The following is a 15,476-nucleotide window of genomic DNA, read 5'->3' as shown; positions in this document are numbered from 1 at the left end:
GCGCTGCCCCCACTCCTTAAACGCGTTGTGTAGCGGTATAATTGCCGGTTCAATGTTGGTTTTAAAAAAAATGTACCCTTTTTTTTTTTTTTTTTTTTTTTTTTTTTTTTTTTTTTTGCTGCGTCGACTAATCAACCCGGCTAGCTGGAACAAAAACCTGTCCCGACAGAGGGCCTTTCATATGGGTAGCGAGTTCCGTAATAAAGGCGTTCACCTATTATTGGGCCCAGTAATTGGTCCGATTGGCAGAGTCGTTGAAGGCGGCCGCAACTGGGAAGGATACTCAACAGATCCCTATCTCAGTGGTGCTTTGGTCTATGAGACAATTCGTGGAATACAGTCAGCCGGTGTTGCTGCTTCCACAAAGGTAAGAATGCTCACTTCGGGGATAAGCGTTTCGTTTTGAATGCTCATTCGCATAGCACTACATACTCAATGAGCAGGAGACCTACCGCAACCCCCAGAAGCTCAATGGTCGCAATGTCGCTGCCCTTTCATCGAATGTTGATGACAAGACTATGCATGAGCTTTATTTGTGGCCATTTGCAGACGCTGTCCGTGCAGGATCAGCATCCATCATGTGCTCGTACCAACGCATCAACAACTCGTACGGGTGCCAGAACAGTAAAACTCTCAACGGCCTCTTAAAGACGGAACTCGGCTTTCAAGGTTAGGATGCCCATTGGTCCAGTGGTATATCTTCAGCTAACAGGTGAAAGGATATGTCATTACTGACTGGGGCGCTCAGCACGGTGGAATTGCTGCCGCCAATGCTGGACTCGACATGGTCATGCCGCAGACACAACTCTGGGGGTCGAACCTTACCAAAGCGATAGCTAATGGAACCATGAAGGCATCTCGACTGGATGACATGGTGACTCGGTAAGCAGAGCGTCTTTTATTGATCTTTACGTTGTCACGCTGACAAAGATAGAATTCTTGCGACATGGTACCAGCTAAACCAGGATACCGATTTCCCGGGCTCGGGTGTTGGCATGCCCAAGGACCTCAACGCAGTTCACCAAGCAGTTATTGGGAAGTCGGCCGATTCCAAGAAAACGCTCCTGCAGAGCGCAGTCGAGGGTCATGTATTAGTCAAAAATACCAACAACGCCCTCCCACTCCAGTTCCCCAAGCTGATCTCGGTATTTGGCTATGATGCAAAGGGTCCTGACACATTACAATTGGCCTTGGGGCTCCAAAGCTTTAGTCCTGCGATCCAAGAGAACCACACCTTGTACGTCGGTGGAGGGTCAGGGTACAACGCTCCGGCCTACATTAGCGCGCCCTTGGACGCTCTTCAGGAACAGGCGTACCAAGACGGTACATCCATTCTATGGGATACAGCATCACAAGATCCTGATGTCAATCCAACCACTGAGGCCTGTCTGGTTTTCATCAACAGTTACGCGACCGAAGGTTATGACCGCCAGGGCTTGTTCCACGAGCCAAGCGACGAACTGGTCACAAATGTTGCCAACAAGTGTGACAACACGGTGGTTATTATCCACAACGCGGGAATTCGCCTAGTGAACGCATGGATTGATCATCCGAATGTCACTGCTGTACTCTTCGCCCACTTACCCGGACAGGATTCTGGACGGTCGGTGGCGGATCTTCTCTACGGTCGAGCTAATCCGTCAGGTAAACTGCCGTATACCGTGGCAAAGAATGCCGAGGACTATGGCAAGCTACTCCATCCAACCCAAGCGAGTGAACCTTATGGGCTCTTTCCGCAGGATAATTTCGTGGAAGGCGTATACATCGACTACCGCGCGTTTGATCGACAAGGGATCGACCCGCAGTTTGAGTTTGGCTTTGGGTTATCCTACACGACCTACGATTACTCGGGGTTGAAAGTTGATATAGTTACCACGGACACCAGCCCCTATCCACCCTCGGCTGCTATCCAAGAAGGCGGGAACCCCCATCTCTGGGATGAGCTGGTCACTGTGTCTGCAGAAGTGAAGAACACTGGCAAGCGGGACGGTGATGAAGTGGCCCAGCTGTACTTAAGCATCCCGGACGGTCCCGTTCGCCAGCTGCGAGGATTTGAGAAGGTGCATGTCTCAGCGGACTCTACAACCAAGGTTGAATTCTCGCTCACCCGACGGGATCTCAGCACCTGGGATGTCCAGGCTCAGCAGTGGCGATTGCAGAATGGCACGTATAATGTGTTTGTTGGCCGATCCAGTCGAGATCTCCCTCTTGAAACACAGTTTACTATTTAAGTAACACCTGGGAGCGGATTCCGACGGACCAGATTGAGTTTTTGGACTTAACTTAAATATTATCTTACTTGGAGATCTCATCTACTCATTATCATCACTCAAATGGCCGATGTAGCCCGTCCCTCGCCTTCAGTTGCACTTTCTGCAGGTTATTTGTTATCTCCATCGCATTTCCAATCAGGCGGGGTATGCAGGGGCCCCCCTGTCTATTTGGTATAATTCAGTACTCTTTCTGAAGTTATGAGCCAATACTTGTCGCAGCTGACTGAGGGGTTTGTCTTAGGGTGCATAGTGGCGTCACTCGTGTGTTACGGTCGAGAGGGGATGCTCGTCACCCACGCCTACAAATACTGCCTCCCTTCTCATCCGAATGTTGCTATTGACCGGCCCACTCTCCATCATGAAAACCGATATTCGTGAGTTTGCAGACCGACAGGGCTCGAGCGGCCCCAACGCCGACAATCTCGAACTGGATGCATTGATTGTCGGTGCCGGGTTTAGCGGCATTTACTACCTGCACGAGCTTCGCAAGCTGGGCCTCAAAGCTATCATCTACGAGGCCGGCCATGATATCGGCGGCACCTGGCGGTGGAACTGCTATCCCGGTGCGAGAGTTGACTCCGAAATTCCCGAATACCAGTTCTCGATCCCCGAAACTTGGAAAGACTGGACCTGGTCTACGAACTATCCGGCGTACGATGAGATCCGTGCCTACTTTGATCACGTAGAGCGCGTGCTCAACATTAAGAAAGATTGTTCTTTCGGCACATTTGTCAATGGGGCAAGCTTTGACACGCCTTCGGGACGATGGCAGATCACTACTACGGATGGTCGAAAGGCCTCAGCCAAGTACCTGATTGTCAGCACCGGATTCGCTGCCAAGCGACATATTCCGGACTGGCCGGGGATTGAGTCATTCCGAGGAGTTATACATCATTCATCTTTCTGGCCTGAAGAAGGTGTGGATTTGAAGGGCAAGCGTGTTGGCGTGATCGGAACAGGTGCCTCCGGTGTCCAGCTCACCCAGGCTCTCGGTCCCGTTGCTGGCTCGCTCAAGGTCTTCCAGCGAACTCCAAATCTGGCTGTTCCTATGCGACGAAGGGACTTGACTGTCGAGGAGCAGGAGCAGCTGAAACCCATCTACCCGGAGCTCTTCTCACTTCGCGAAAAAGCCTTCGGGGGGTTCCATTACACTTTCAGCGAGCGAGGCACATTCGAAGACAACGAACAAGAACAACAGGCATTTCTTGGAAGACTGTGGCAACTTGGTGGTTTCCGACTATGGGTTGCCAATTACAAAGATAGTCTCCATGATGCCAAAGCTAATCGCGTGGTCTATGACTTCTGGGCCGAGAGGGTACGCCAGCGCATTGATGACCCCGTTACCCGAGATCTCCTCGCGCCTCTCGAGCCTCTACATCCGTGGGGCGTGAAACGACCCAGCCTGGAGGTTGATTACTTTGAGCAGTTCAACCGACCCACGGTCGAACTTGTTGACATCCGAAACAACGCTATAGAACGCATCACCGAGACCGGTCTTCAACTGGCTGATGGTACCCACTATGACCTCGATGCAATCTGCATTGCCACTGGTTTTGATGTATCTACTGGGGCTTTGGTCAACATGGGTCTCCGCAGTATCGAAGGGAGAGAGCTTAAAGACGAATGGGCTGCATCGGTTCAAACCTACCTTGGCATGACGATTAGTGGCTACCCAAACCTCTTTACAACATACGGTCCCCATGCCCCGACAGCTTTGAGTAATGGACCGACATGCATCGAAGTACAGGGACGGTGGGTCATCGACGCAATCAAGCAAATGGAGCGTCGTGGCATCAAATCAATCAATGCAACCGGAGCTGCTGCGCATGCGTGGAAGCATCGCATCGAAGCTTTGTCAAATCCAACACTGTTTCCAACCACAAGGTCAACGTACATGGGTGGAACATTCCCCGGAAAACCGTTCGAGCAGCTGAACTGGACAGGCGGAATTCCAGCTTATCATGCGGAGATCCGCCCGGTTTTGCCGTCATTGAAGGGGTTCGACGTGGAGATGCTGTAGGCTTTTACAGAACTGGGAGCCCAGTCATTGGGTCATTGTCAATGGGATCATGCTAGCGTATCTCGACTTTACCGGGTTATGCTTTCTAGGGATTTCTCTCATAGTATAAATTCGAGTGCAGTCTGGCCTTTGTTTGGTTTACACATAGAATATGAGGACCTGTGGGATTGGCGCCGAAAATGACCGCTTTTGAGGCCAGAAACGGCTGCCTTTCCACCCGTAACTTTGGACGTCCAGCCGCCCCTTGACCGCCCACTACCCTGTAACATCACTATTCTGCACCCGCCCAGCATTCTCCGGTCATGATGTTGACGCTTGACTTACACAGTTGTTCCCCTCGTTTCCACCAGCGATCAAAACGAGGCCGAAAATGACTCCCCTTCAGCTTAATCCAAGTCCCCTCCTTTTTCGCCCAGTTCATTTGAGCAACTATAAGATGCCTCGCCTTCCCTCCCTTTCGGTGTCCTTGCACCTCCCATTCTCTCATCCTCGTTGCCCACGCCTCGAGCCAACCTTGACATTGTCGTTTCCCACAACACAACTTTTCCACCCTCTTTGTATCTGACCGCCTCCATGGCACCTGCGCCTGCACATCCGGCTCAAACCGATGAGCACCAATACTGGACCGATCCCATTCTTTGCGAGGAAACTCTAGCCAGACTGGAACATTTTCGCAATCTTGGATGGCTCCCTCCAAATTTCAGACCAAAGACAGTATTAGATATTGCTGTCATCGAACACTATTGGCGAAAGTTAGTGCACACTTGCTCGAAGCAAGCTTCGTGATTAGGAAATAACAAAGAAAGCTAGATTTTGTATCCAATCGAACGAGGACTACGTGGATTATCTTCTTTTAGAAGATCAGACGATCTACATGAACTTTTTTGACTGGATGTCCAAAACGTCACGAGAGAAACTGCTTCAGTCGTATGATAAAAACTGGCGTCGCCTTTGCCAATACTTCGAGCTGTTCACCCGCCGCCGCGTCAGTGAGGATGCCCATAAACAGATGCGACGAGTAAGTAATGTCCCTTATGCCTCTAAACAGAGCATGCTAATCTTGAAAGTTTCTCGCAGGTGTGTTTCCAGCCGGGCGCAGAACCCTCCGACGAACGAAGGACAAACACACTCTAGATGTAGATGTTTATGGTGTGATGTACTGGCATCATTGGGTCCATTCGAGATTTTTTCGTCACGGGAGCATGATTGTTCAGTTTGCTACAGTCCAGCTCCGGTCCGCTATCACAGGCACGCAACCTAGCGTCTTGCTTCCTCAAGACACCTCATCACCTGGCATTCCAGCTTTGGGCAAACGCAAACGGGATGGCACCTTCCAGAGTGATCTTCCAAAGCACATTTCCTTGAAAGATCTTCCGGACTCGGTCTGCTATCGCGATATTGAACTTTTTTTACTTGAAAGACCCTGAAAGTAAACGTGATGTCCTCTGTGCTATCATCAGTTTCGTGATCTCAAAGGTCGACCGGAAGGCGCTGATGGGTAAGCTGAAATTTTGAATTGAATTTCTCATGAAGCAACTTCGATACTGATCCTTGCCAACAGAAACAAATTCTTCAACTTCGTCGTCATCTCATAGACTCTCATCTGCTTCATGCACACGACGGGATCAGCTGCAACTGGGAAGCATGTCGCACTTTTCCCAAGTTTGCCAAAATCACCGAATTTTTAGCCCAAGCTAATAAAGAACACAAATATGATATCAATATTAAACTATGTCATCCCACCGAAAGGCCACGGGTTAGCCACGGTGACGGTCCTTCCAGAGAATCGACAAGACACTGAAACTCCCGCCTCCTCAGTCGATTTTGATATGACAAATATTGATCCACGAATGATAAGACTAGGCCCTATTACCGTCGTGAAGCCATCAACCTGCCCGTCAAAAACTGACATTTCCGCCTCCTCTTCTAGATGTCAAACAACGAGCACCGATTCAAGGTTGGCGGAGATTTCAACACGGCGAGTGACGAGGGGAGCCACACAGGCGGCATATCCAGAACCCTGGTCCTAGGCTGGGATCTTCATCACAGCTTGCGACGCGCTCGTCTCGATAAAGAGGGCGCCCAGAAGAGCAGCCTGGGGGGGGGGGGGGGGGGCGGCAGAGGGGTAAAGGACGATCAGGCAAAATGAATGCGTAAACTATCAAACATACGCCACGTCGGTCAAAGCGATTACGAGCTCGGTAATTTATGGCCTTAGGGATAATTCTTTTTGTTTGTATATTCGGGTGTAATTCAGAACGTATCAATAGATTGTAGATCCAGGGTCCAGTAGACGAAGCTTCATATCTTATGTTCTTCTTTGATAGCCAACTTTTCAAAGCCTGAAAGGTTAAGGTTTTCCTCTTTTTCAATCCCACACAACTTGACCTCTTCGTCGTTTTCCCCCATCATATTCTCATTGTTTCTAATTAAAAAGGACTCAACATTAAACTTCATATTGCGAGGCTTCCATCCGTTCTCTAATGCTTGTCTGATGGCCAGTCGCGATACGTCAGCGAAGGCATCTTTCCAACTTGCAATAAAATCTTCTGCTTCTTCCTGGGAGCTAAAAGCCTCATGGCAGGCTTTTGTCCCGTTGATGGCTTTTTCTGCACTCCTATTCTAATTAGATATTGACTTTGCATACGGAAGAAATGAAACTTACTTCCAGTCGGTGTAAATGCCAGTAGCTCTGCCACCAGCTACAGCCCAGTGTTTGCCCTTATTCACTGGCATGGTATCTCGTTTGGCGGGGTTTTCGATGGGCATATCAAAATCTTTGATTCCTCTTTGGACCATTCCTTTGCGGGCGGCATCGAGTGTTTTCAACTTTTCATGATCAGCGCCTTCGCATCCAATCACTCTTGGATGCGCTTGGCTCCTACACAGATAGGACATCAGCGAAAAAAGCGCCACTTTTCCGGATTCATTTCATTTACCAAGAACAATATATAGCAGGCTTGTCAACACGACCTTTATAAACCGCATAGTAAAATGCCTGTGGGGCCATGGGTGAATTAAGTTATTGTGAAAAACTAATATGCGAGGGTTTCATGTTAGCCAAGAAAAGAAAACGAGATAAAGGGTTTGAATTTATACCTCAAAACCAGCGTGGGTGTGACGGTCTACAAAGGAGCTTAGTAAAAGACAAGTTTGTTTGACTCGTAGTCAAGGATTTTCCCATGGAGAGGAAAGGCTATCTAGGAGGGAGGATCTAGAGCCTCTATATACTGCCCGAGGCTTCGCCTCAGGCAGGAATGCCTGCAGAGCATCCAGGAAGGTTCCTGGATGCCTACCGGAAGGTCCCTCGATCCTATACTAACTAACCAGAACGTTCCTCCGGAACGTTCCTCCGCACCAGGAAGTTCCCTGATTTCAGGAGGTCACAGTGGGAAAGAGGAGGACCAGTCCCTGGGTAGCCGGCATAAATGAGCTGGCGTGCCAGAGCATTAGTGCTTAGATGAGAACAGCGGGGAAGAGAGCACCTGAGCGGCGTCCAATCAAGAAGTTACAGCATCTGATGGTCCATAAATTACCGTGGCGTAGTTCTAGCACTGCCCTCTAGCCTCGAGTAGAGATCTAAAATACCAAAGATCACTAAGAGGCATGTCAAGGCAAGGCAATGAGGCCTGCTAAGCGCCGCCCACGGACTTGGAGTAGGCTCTCTCCTGTCACATCACCGATTGGATAAGGGCCTCTTGAGCCTCCAAATAGTTCGGCGACTAATTACTTTGGCCTTGCCGCTCGTATCAATGACGCGGCCATAGGCTGCCAAGCTGCTCTGCCAACAGCCTAACCCATGCCCTTCCCTTCACAGCGCTACGCAAAACGACTGTCAAGCATCCGATTACCCCACCAGCTGTCTCGGTACGGCACGGAATAATTTGAACGCCGAAAGTCGCTAAAAATGTCAGTTACCGTTATGACTCGATATACAGCTTGCTTGCGAGTGTTAGCTCAGTTTCTTGGTGCTGCTGAGATACACTAGGTCCCTCCTTCCCTGTCTGTTTCATAAGTCGATAGGACCCACGAGTGTCCTGTGGAGTCGGAGGGGTTTCTATAGTCGCTTCCTTAGCCTGAGAATTAGGCTCGTTCGCACCTTCAGCAATCCCGAGTCGAGCTTTGTAAACTAAGGCGACCGTTAATGAACCATTCTCTAGGCATTGGTGGGGGCTAACTCACCATGATCGGCAGCGTGGGCGATAACCAGCAAGTCTTGACCGAAATTGGTTTCTGTTGTTTCTGTGTCGGCCATTGCATAGCGAAGAGCAAACAAATCAAACCACACAACTATGTAACTGGTCCTTGCCGCAACCTTCGCCTTCAGGATAGATGCAACAGCCCATCTTGTATATGCCTTGCCCGTAAGGATAGAGTAGAGATTCGGGGAATATTGGTATCTGCCCCTGAATTTCCGAAGTCTCGTAATTCTTTACTTTAGCGGTTTCAATGCTTCAGGATTATCGGTCTCCTCGATGCCACACTCTCGGCGGGACTACCTTAACCAGGTATACATTTTGACAGAGAAGTATATAACGTCTGCCTACACGCCAATTTGATTGTATTTTGTCGAGCTAGAGCAAATAGAATGAAATAACTCATCCCACGCTGTGATTCAATAGAAGGATGACCTAAGGTATGTACAACTTCGGAGTACTCTCCGGAGTACTCTCAATCTTTGCCCAACCTTCTCAATTCAAAGAGGAGCCTACCCTAAAGCTATTGCCTCAGCCCTTGCGTGCAAGTCCTTCGAGCTGAACCCTGACACGAAACAAATAGACCCTTCCGGAATTACCCACTGCTTTGTAGTTCCGTCCCAGTAACTCAAGTCTCTCCTCATGAGTTCAAAGCTCACCTCCCGCACTTCGTTCACCTCGAGGAATACCTTCTCAAATCCCCTTAAAACTTTCACTGGTGTGCCTGCAGGAGTAGTGGCCTGAGGAAGCGATACATAGAGCTGCGGCACAGCGAAGCCTGCCCGGTGGCCTGAGTTCGTCACATTCACCGTCACTACAGCAACGGTGGTCCATAGGTCTACCAGTCCACCTGGTGCAATACCTTTGGACTGGTCAGCAACCCGGCTTAATGGTCCATCAATTAGGTCGACATGTAGCTTTTGTCCCATCTCGAAGTTGGTGTAAGAAAGTCCGAAACCGAACTCATATAGTGGCTCTGTGCCGTTGTTCGCGTCAAAATGTCGATAATCAATCATTTGACCCTCGACAAAATCGGCTTGCCATGCATTCGGATCTGTAACATTTTCTGGGAACTCGACGAGTGGTGGCCCATAGTCTGAAGCGGATTTCGGAATGGTGTAAGGAAGCCGGCCGGAGGGCTCGACAATGCCCCAAAGAACATCGGTAATGGAGTTTCCAGTCTGTTCCCCAGGGTAATGCGCTGCCAAAATCGCTGTCACATTTTCATTGTCAGCCCAAGGCATGAGGACCACTCCGGGGCCATGTGTTACAACAATGGTGTTCGGGCATAGCGCTGCTGTGCTTTCTACTGCCATGGTAGCGTTCCATTGGAAGTCAAGATTTGCTCTATCAGTTCCTTCTGTTGCGAAAGCCTTGACGAATAGTAAGCAGATTTGGGGTAGTGGATAAATTGACCGGAAACGTCCGTCCGCAATCTCATTGTTGTCAAACAGCCATTGTATCCGGCCACCAATGGAGTCCACCTTTTTCCGTAAGGCCTCGAGCGGGGTCACGAGGTTGGTATGTCGAACTGTGCCAGATCCACCGCCTATGTCAAGAGTACCTATTTCGTTACCCACAGCATTGTCGTCGTAGACGAGATATACTGAGCCGAGTGTTGGATCCGACACATCGTTTCCGAAGACTGCAAAACCCGTCTCGTTGGTAAAAGGTAAAGTTCCGTTCATGTTCTTGAGCAACACTGTGCCTGCAGCGCCCAATTCACGAATACCTCGCGCATGATTGCCACGAACATCTCGTGCAGGGACTTCAGGGTAAAGGCTAGACAAAGGCGAGCCGCGGCCGTACGTATAGGTGAGGAACGAAGCCCCGCTGGAAGGGTCCGGAGTGGGAAAACCCACATCTTGACCAAGCCGAAAATATGATAGCATAACTCTGCTTGCCATGTCGTCAAGGCGATCCTCTGACACACGACCCGCATCAATAGCCTCAATGAGCGAATCGCCGAAGTAATACACGCCGCTCACGGTCTGATTTCCTGGCATCTCCATGTCCAACCCTGCATTTGCAGTGTCTTCTGTTGAATGCGTAGCATCCCAGTCCGATACAATGTATCCAGGAAACGCCAATTCATCTTTGAGAATAGTGCGCAGTATTTCCGAGTTTCCACATGAGTAGCTCCCATTGAGACGATTGTAGCCGCACATGACAGACGATGTCCCTGCGTGCACGGCATTAGCGAATGGCCAAACATAAAGCTCGTGAAGGGTTCGGTCGTCAATGTTTGCGGAGATAGCTTCGATAACAGTTCCATCCTCACGAGTACTAGGGACGCGTTGCGTCTCTTGCTCGTTGCCGATGTAATGTTTGGAGGCTGTCTGGACACCGGCTGCTTGAATACCGGAAACAGACTCGTTCATGGCGACGCCAGCCAGATAGGGATCTGGCCCAAAGCCCTCCCAGTTCCGCCCACCTCGGGCATGGCGGCCCATAGGTCCTGTTGAAGGTCTGTTTGTATTAGTTGGAGACAGAAAAACAGATCATTGAAAAGAGACGCACCCAAGATGCACGTGCGAGCCTTTGGCCCTGAACTCTTGACCAAGAGCCAATCCTCGCTCATACATGAGACGCCTGTCCCATGTCGCCGCCACAGTGATTCCAGAGGCAAAGACGCTGACACCATCGGAGCGAGCTACTCCAGCTGGTCCATCACTAAAACATAGGCCATCGAAACCAAGTCGTTCAATTGCCGCGATCGTGCCTACACAAGGTAGAAGACCGGAGCCATAAGCTCCAGTAACTAGACCGACTTTCTCAGGAGTGCTAAGCTGAGATACAAAGCTGTCAGCCTTCTCCGATGCCTCAGCCCAGGCTACGCGAATACGGTTAGCCTGATATGTGATAATGAAGAGTCTCGAGGTACCTACCAAGAGGGGGCTTTGGGCTCACGTCCACAGCTAAAACATACTGCAGGGAAGTGGCAAAATATATGAGGCTAGAACCTTCGGAAAAGCGCATGCTGAAGCTGGGATATCGATTGATGCCGTCACAGTTGTTTGGGGGATTTCAGGTCGAGGGGCACCTACTTAACTATACCTACGGCTATATGCAAGGCACGCCACCTCAACACAATATAAGCACTGCTGAGCTACTATAACCTGTTGCAAAAGAGGTTTGAATATGCAGTAAATGGCCTAAATTTGTATGCGCCGTATCCGTAATCGTACCCGTACTCGTACACGAAGTGCGCTATATCATACAAAGTAGGTATCCAAGTGATATTCGATGTGCTAAATTAAAATAGCAATCTGCGAGTTCCCGTCGATAAAGCGAAACATCCATTCCCCCACTCACACGCTGGCCTTTGCTTGCACACAAAGGTACACACGATGATCCACCAACCCCTAGCAATGTCACTGCCTAAAATAACTCAAGTCTTATCTCTCTTTCATTGGAGGGCCCTATATAAATGAGATAAACTTCCCCTGATCTTTACTCTTCATAGAAGGATCTACGCTGACTGATTCATATCTCATATATCTGATATAAACCACCGATTCATGCATGGATCTCAATATACATCTGTAGCCCACTTAAACCATGTTTTATACCTATCTACTGCTCAGCAATGAACAACTGTAATCGAGATCAGACATCATCTCTACATAGATGATAGATTCCTCATATTTCCGATCCGCTTACAATGTTTTTTTTTTTTTTTTTTTCAGTGGCTATTGGAGGTGATTTGGACGAGCATGTCGTTCCTGTAAGCATTTTTGCTTTTGCGGAGGAAGCAAATGTTTCTCCAGCTGGTTTCGCCGAATGCTGGCTGAATATGCCATGTTCTACTGTTACAGCAAAATGGAATCTTCTATCAAAGAAGGCCAGTGATAAGAGATGTGAACTTGTTCAATCTAGACCGTCTACAAAGGCAGCTGAATGATTTTAAAATTAGATTCTGACGAAGATAGGCTTGCTTCTGGAAGCTTTGAACCATTAAACGATCAAAAAGCTTGTCGTTACACGTAAAACAGAAAGAAGAAACCAGCAAGAAGTTTGGGAGGAAATTGTGTCGTCATCAAACCAAGCGTGATGACATTGAATACTCCATCTTCAAGGAATATTGTGCGCCACCAAGTATCTGATGAGGATGGAATATAATGAAAAGAAGCATCATGCCTAGCATCAGAATTCCATCGAAAAGATAGGCATATGCTTCACGGCTTTGCAAGGTCCCTGAAGAACCCTGCGCGTATTCAATGATTCGATACAAGCACCTAATCAGGATGAGGCCACTGGCCGCATATAGTACGAAGAGGAATTTTTTCCACGGGACGGAAAGTCCCAGGGAGTTAGTTGTCGGATGTGTGCTGATTCTCTTATGAAAAATGATGGCCACAACGGCAAAGAATCCGAAAAAGAGAACCTGAACAACAAGACCAACAATGATCATTTTTTCACCAAGTTTCATCTGACTTTGAGAATTAGATGTCGACATAATACCACCACCTTCAAGTTGATTAATTCATGTTAATTCTTTATGAAGATGAAAATAAGACTTACCTCCGCTTTGGACGAGGAACGAAAGGACGTCCCCTAAAACAAAGATTTTGGTCATGAATTTGGCTCGAATGATTGATCGCGAGTCGCCCTCTGTTAAGCGAATAATGCGGCCAAGAATCATATAGATAGCCGCAGCAAATAGCGACGGGGCCAACAAGATGAACAGACTTTGCAATGCATACGGCATGACTTTATAATCTGGATTTTGATGGGCACTCACGGCTCGAGCGATATAACCGACAACTTCAACTAAATTCTCTCGACATCTCGTGAGTAAGCTGCTTCGTAGCTAGAGAAGGATGAAAGAGAAGATAGCAGCAATAATGCCAATCAATGGCAAAATTGAGTAAAAAGAACTTACAGAAACCGCCAACAACAAACGCACTGAAAAAATATGTTCCATTTCGGATTAACAGCCATAAGTGGCTGATTGTGAGCACAAAGAACAGAGCAGTTGCAATAGCAGCACATGCAACCGAGGGAGAGTAGGCGTAAAGATTGTATCCCATTTTGAATGGAAGAAGACAAATTGAATCTGAATGTCTAAGAGAGGGGGTAGAAGAGTGGGCACAGTTAAGTAAAGAACGGAATAATGATGACTGCTTTTTGTCAATTGACCGTTCGGTGCCTTCTATTTAAGTATACATGCACACTAGCTTACAATTTTTTTGTTTTTAAACAAAAAGGCAGACAACTGAATGGTTGTTAAGGAGCAATGTGCCTTCACTCTACATGCACGCAGACCTAAACCGATTTATTCGTATTTGGGTCGAGATAGAGTTTGATGGGAGTAATAAGGTTCTAACCAGAAAAGGAAAGCGAATACGTGGAATATGAATTAGTTAGGGGAAAGGGGAAAGCAAAAGCGAATACGTAGTGGGACCCACCCCTAGGAGAGACAGGAATAGCTTTTTTGCAACCCATACAGACTTTTATAGATTGTTCGGACGCGGAATTATCCACACTTGATTCGTCAAACATCTATAATCGCAGATTCGAACTTCGACTAAGGTCCCAAGTTGTTTTTCCTCTTCTTCAGCCATCCGAATGAAGGAGAATCATTTAATTCATCACGAAAAGGCTGCCTGTCTAGGGTTTCGGATTATGATTTCATCAATTATTTGAAGGCTGCAGATCATCCGGATATAATGGAGTCTCAATTAGGAGAGTGCCTTATTCTGGCAACCGAGCGTAGTCTCTCTCGGAGAGCAGATAAGTATGTAGCTGAAAATTGCCAAATGGCGAGATCAACGGGTGAAACCGTACTTACTACTGAAATTGATTTGATGCGGGCCTTTGAATTAGCATTTGGCGTCCCACTACACATTCGATTTCCTGTTTCGAACCCTAATATTCGCTTTCACAACGTGAGATGCGAAAGTTGGTTTCGGGCCACTCTTTGGTAGGAGACTGCTTGATCTGACATCATGAAGCTGTCAGCAAAATATTCTAACGTATCTATAAATGCGGCTAGCGCCTTCGAATTATTGAAATAGAGAGTGTTTTTATAGTCGGGTGATTGTTTTCTGTTAACGAACTTTTTTCCTTTTTTCCCTTTGTTCCAATAATTACTTCGTGCTCAGTCTTTTCATTTTCACTCTATTCAATCTTCTGGTTCATACTTTTCACTTTCGTGCAGGATAAGATAAAATGTACACCCTTATTCTCCTTTAGTTGCGCAAAGCCACCCGAAAATGCTTGACAGCCTCTTTGGGTCTTGATCTCACGTGAAACTGATTTCTTGTTTCTCAGCCAGTGAATTGATTCTGATTTGATGCTTATATTGTATAGTTGTCAGCACGCCAGGACCACCGGGGGCCTCGCAAGGCCACAAATACTTATGTAACGCAGCGCCGATGCTGGGTAAAATCTTGCTCTCTAGTATTCTCATCAGAAATTTCCTGGAGCAACTGGTTCCGTCAAGGTAAACAGCTCAACATCATCACGCTTGGTTCGATTCCGAAACTGTCTCCTACTGACTATGACTTTCCTCCTTCCACTCCAATTTCCCTTCTCTTTATCACGGTGTTTGACGGTGGGCCTTTACTCTAGAAATTGTAGGATGCATTTCTTGGAATCACAATCATTATACAAAGGTCGACGCTAGCATAATGGATATGGCTATAATTTATAATTATAGCACACACACACACACACACACACACACACAGAGAGAGAGAGAGAGAGAAAGAGGGAGAGATAAGAATGTGTGTGTGTATGTCCGTGTCAAGCCGCATCAAAAGTAACTGTTGTTTTCTTCTTTGCAAATCGAATGAATCAAAAATTAAAAAATTAGTCATCGCAAATTGAACCCAGCGAGAATTAAGGTTCGTAGTGAGGTCGGTGTTCCTAGGCTCTTATCGCGATTCGCCACCCATCGAAAAATCCTTCCGACAATTGAGGAATCTTCCCCCTTTTCTTTTCTTGTTTAGAGCGCAGTCTATTTTCTGTGCCACTGAGAAT

At 47.8% G+C, this 15,476-nt stretch overlaps 5 protein-coding genes across 5 annotated transcripts; 3 read left to right on the top strand and 2 right to left on the bottom strand.

Annotated features, from left to right (window-relative positions):
- Positions 1-181: 181 nt before the first annotated feature.
- KD926_004696 (beta-glucosidase) lies at positions 182-2,231 on the top strand (the record flags this gene model as incomplete). Its single annotated transcript, XM_053095301.1, has 4 exons — positions 182-367; positions 423-669; positions 720-882; positions 935-2,231. The coding sequence occupies 4 exons, from the start codon at positions 182-184 to the stop codon at positions 2,229-2,231; spliced, it is 1,893 nt and encodes a 630-aa protein (XP_052950022.1).
- A 370-nt stretch (positions 2,232-2,601) lies between these two features.
- Positions 2,602-4,293, top strand: KD926_004695 (flavin-containing monooxygenase; the record flags this gene model as incomplete). The annotated part of the gene is made up of 1 exon (XM_053095300.1): positions 2,602-4,293. One exon carries the CDS (start codon positions 2,602-2,604, stop codon positions 4,291-4,293), a length of 1,692 nt encoding a protein of 563 aa, XP_052950021.1.
- Positions 4,294-4,866: 573 nt separating this feature from the next.
- Positions 4,867-5,888, top strand: KD926_004694 (uncharacterized protein; the record flags this gene model as incomplete). Its single annotated transcript, XM_053095299.1, has 5 exons — positions 4,867-5,045; positions 5,104-5,311; positions 5,361-5,675; positions 5,754-5,791; positions 5,855-5,888. The coding sequence occupies 5 exons, from the start codon at positions 4,867-4,869 to the stop codon at positions 5,886-5,888; spliced, it is 774 nt and encodes a 257-aa protein (XP_052950020.1).
- Positions 5,889-6,594: 706 nt separating this feature from the next.
- On the bottom strand, positions 6,595-7,303 carry KD926_004693 (RNase H1/viroplasmin domain-containing protein; the record flags this gene model as incomplete). Its single annotated transcript, XM_053095298.1, has 3 exons — positions 6,595-6,910; positions 6,959-7,174; positions 7,233-7,303. 3 exons carry the CDS (start codon positions 7,301-7,303, stop codon positions 6,595-6,597), a joined length of 603 nt encoding a protein of 200 aa, XP_052950019.1.
- Positions 7,304-8,213: 910 nt separating this feature from the next.
- Positions 8,214-11,468, bottom strand: KD926_004692 (beta-glucosidase; the record flags this gene model as incomplete). The annotated part of the gene is made up of 5 exons (XM_053095297.1): positions 8,214-8,422; positions 8,476-8,699; positions 9,006-10,958; positions 11,010-11,322; positions 11,378-11,468. The coding sequence occupies 5 exons, from the start codon at positions 11,466-11,468 to the stop codon at positions 8,214-8,216; spliced, it is 2,790 nt and encodes a 929-aa protein (XP_052950018.1).
- Positions 11,469-15,476: the final 4,008 nt, after the last annotated feature.

This window comes from Aspergillus affinis (assembly GCF_023601865.1).
Source record: "Aspergillus affinis strain CMG 70 chromosome Unknown NODE_227_length_25533_cov_88_935654, whole genome shotgun sequence".
In the NCBI taxonomy this organism is placed as follows: domain Eukaryota; kingdom Fungi; phylum Ascomycota; class Eurotiomycetes; order Eurotiales; family Aspergillaceae; genus Aspergillus; species Aspergillus affinis.
This window is presented reverse-complemented; position numbering and strand designations above follow the sequence as displayed.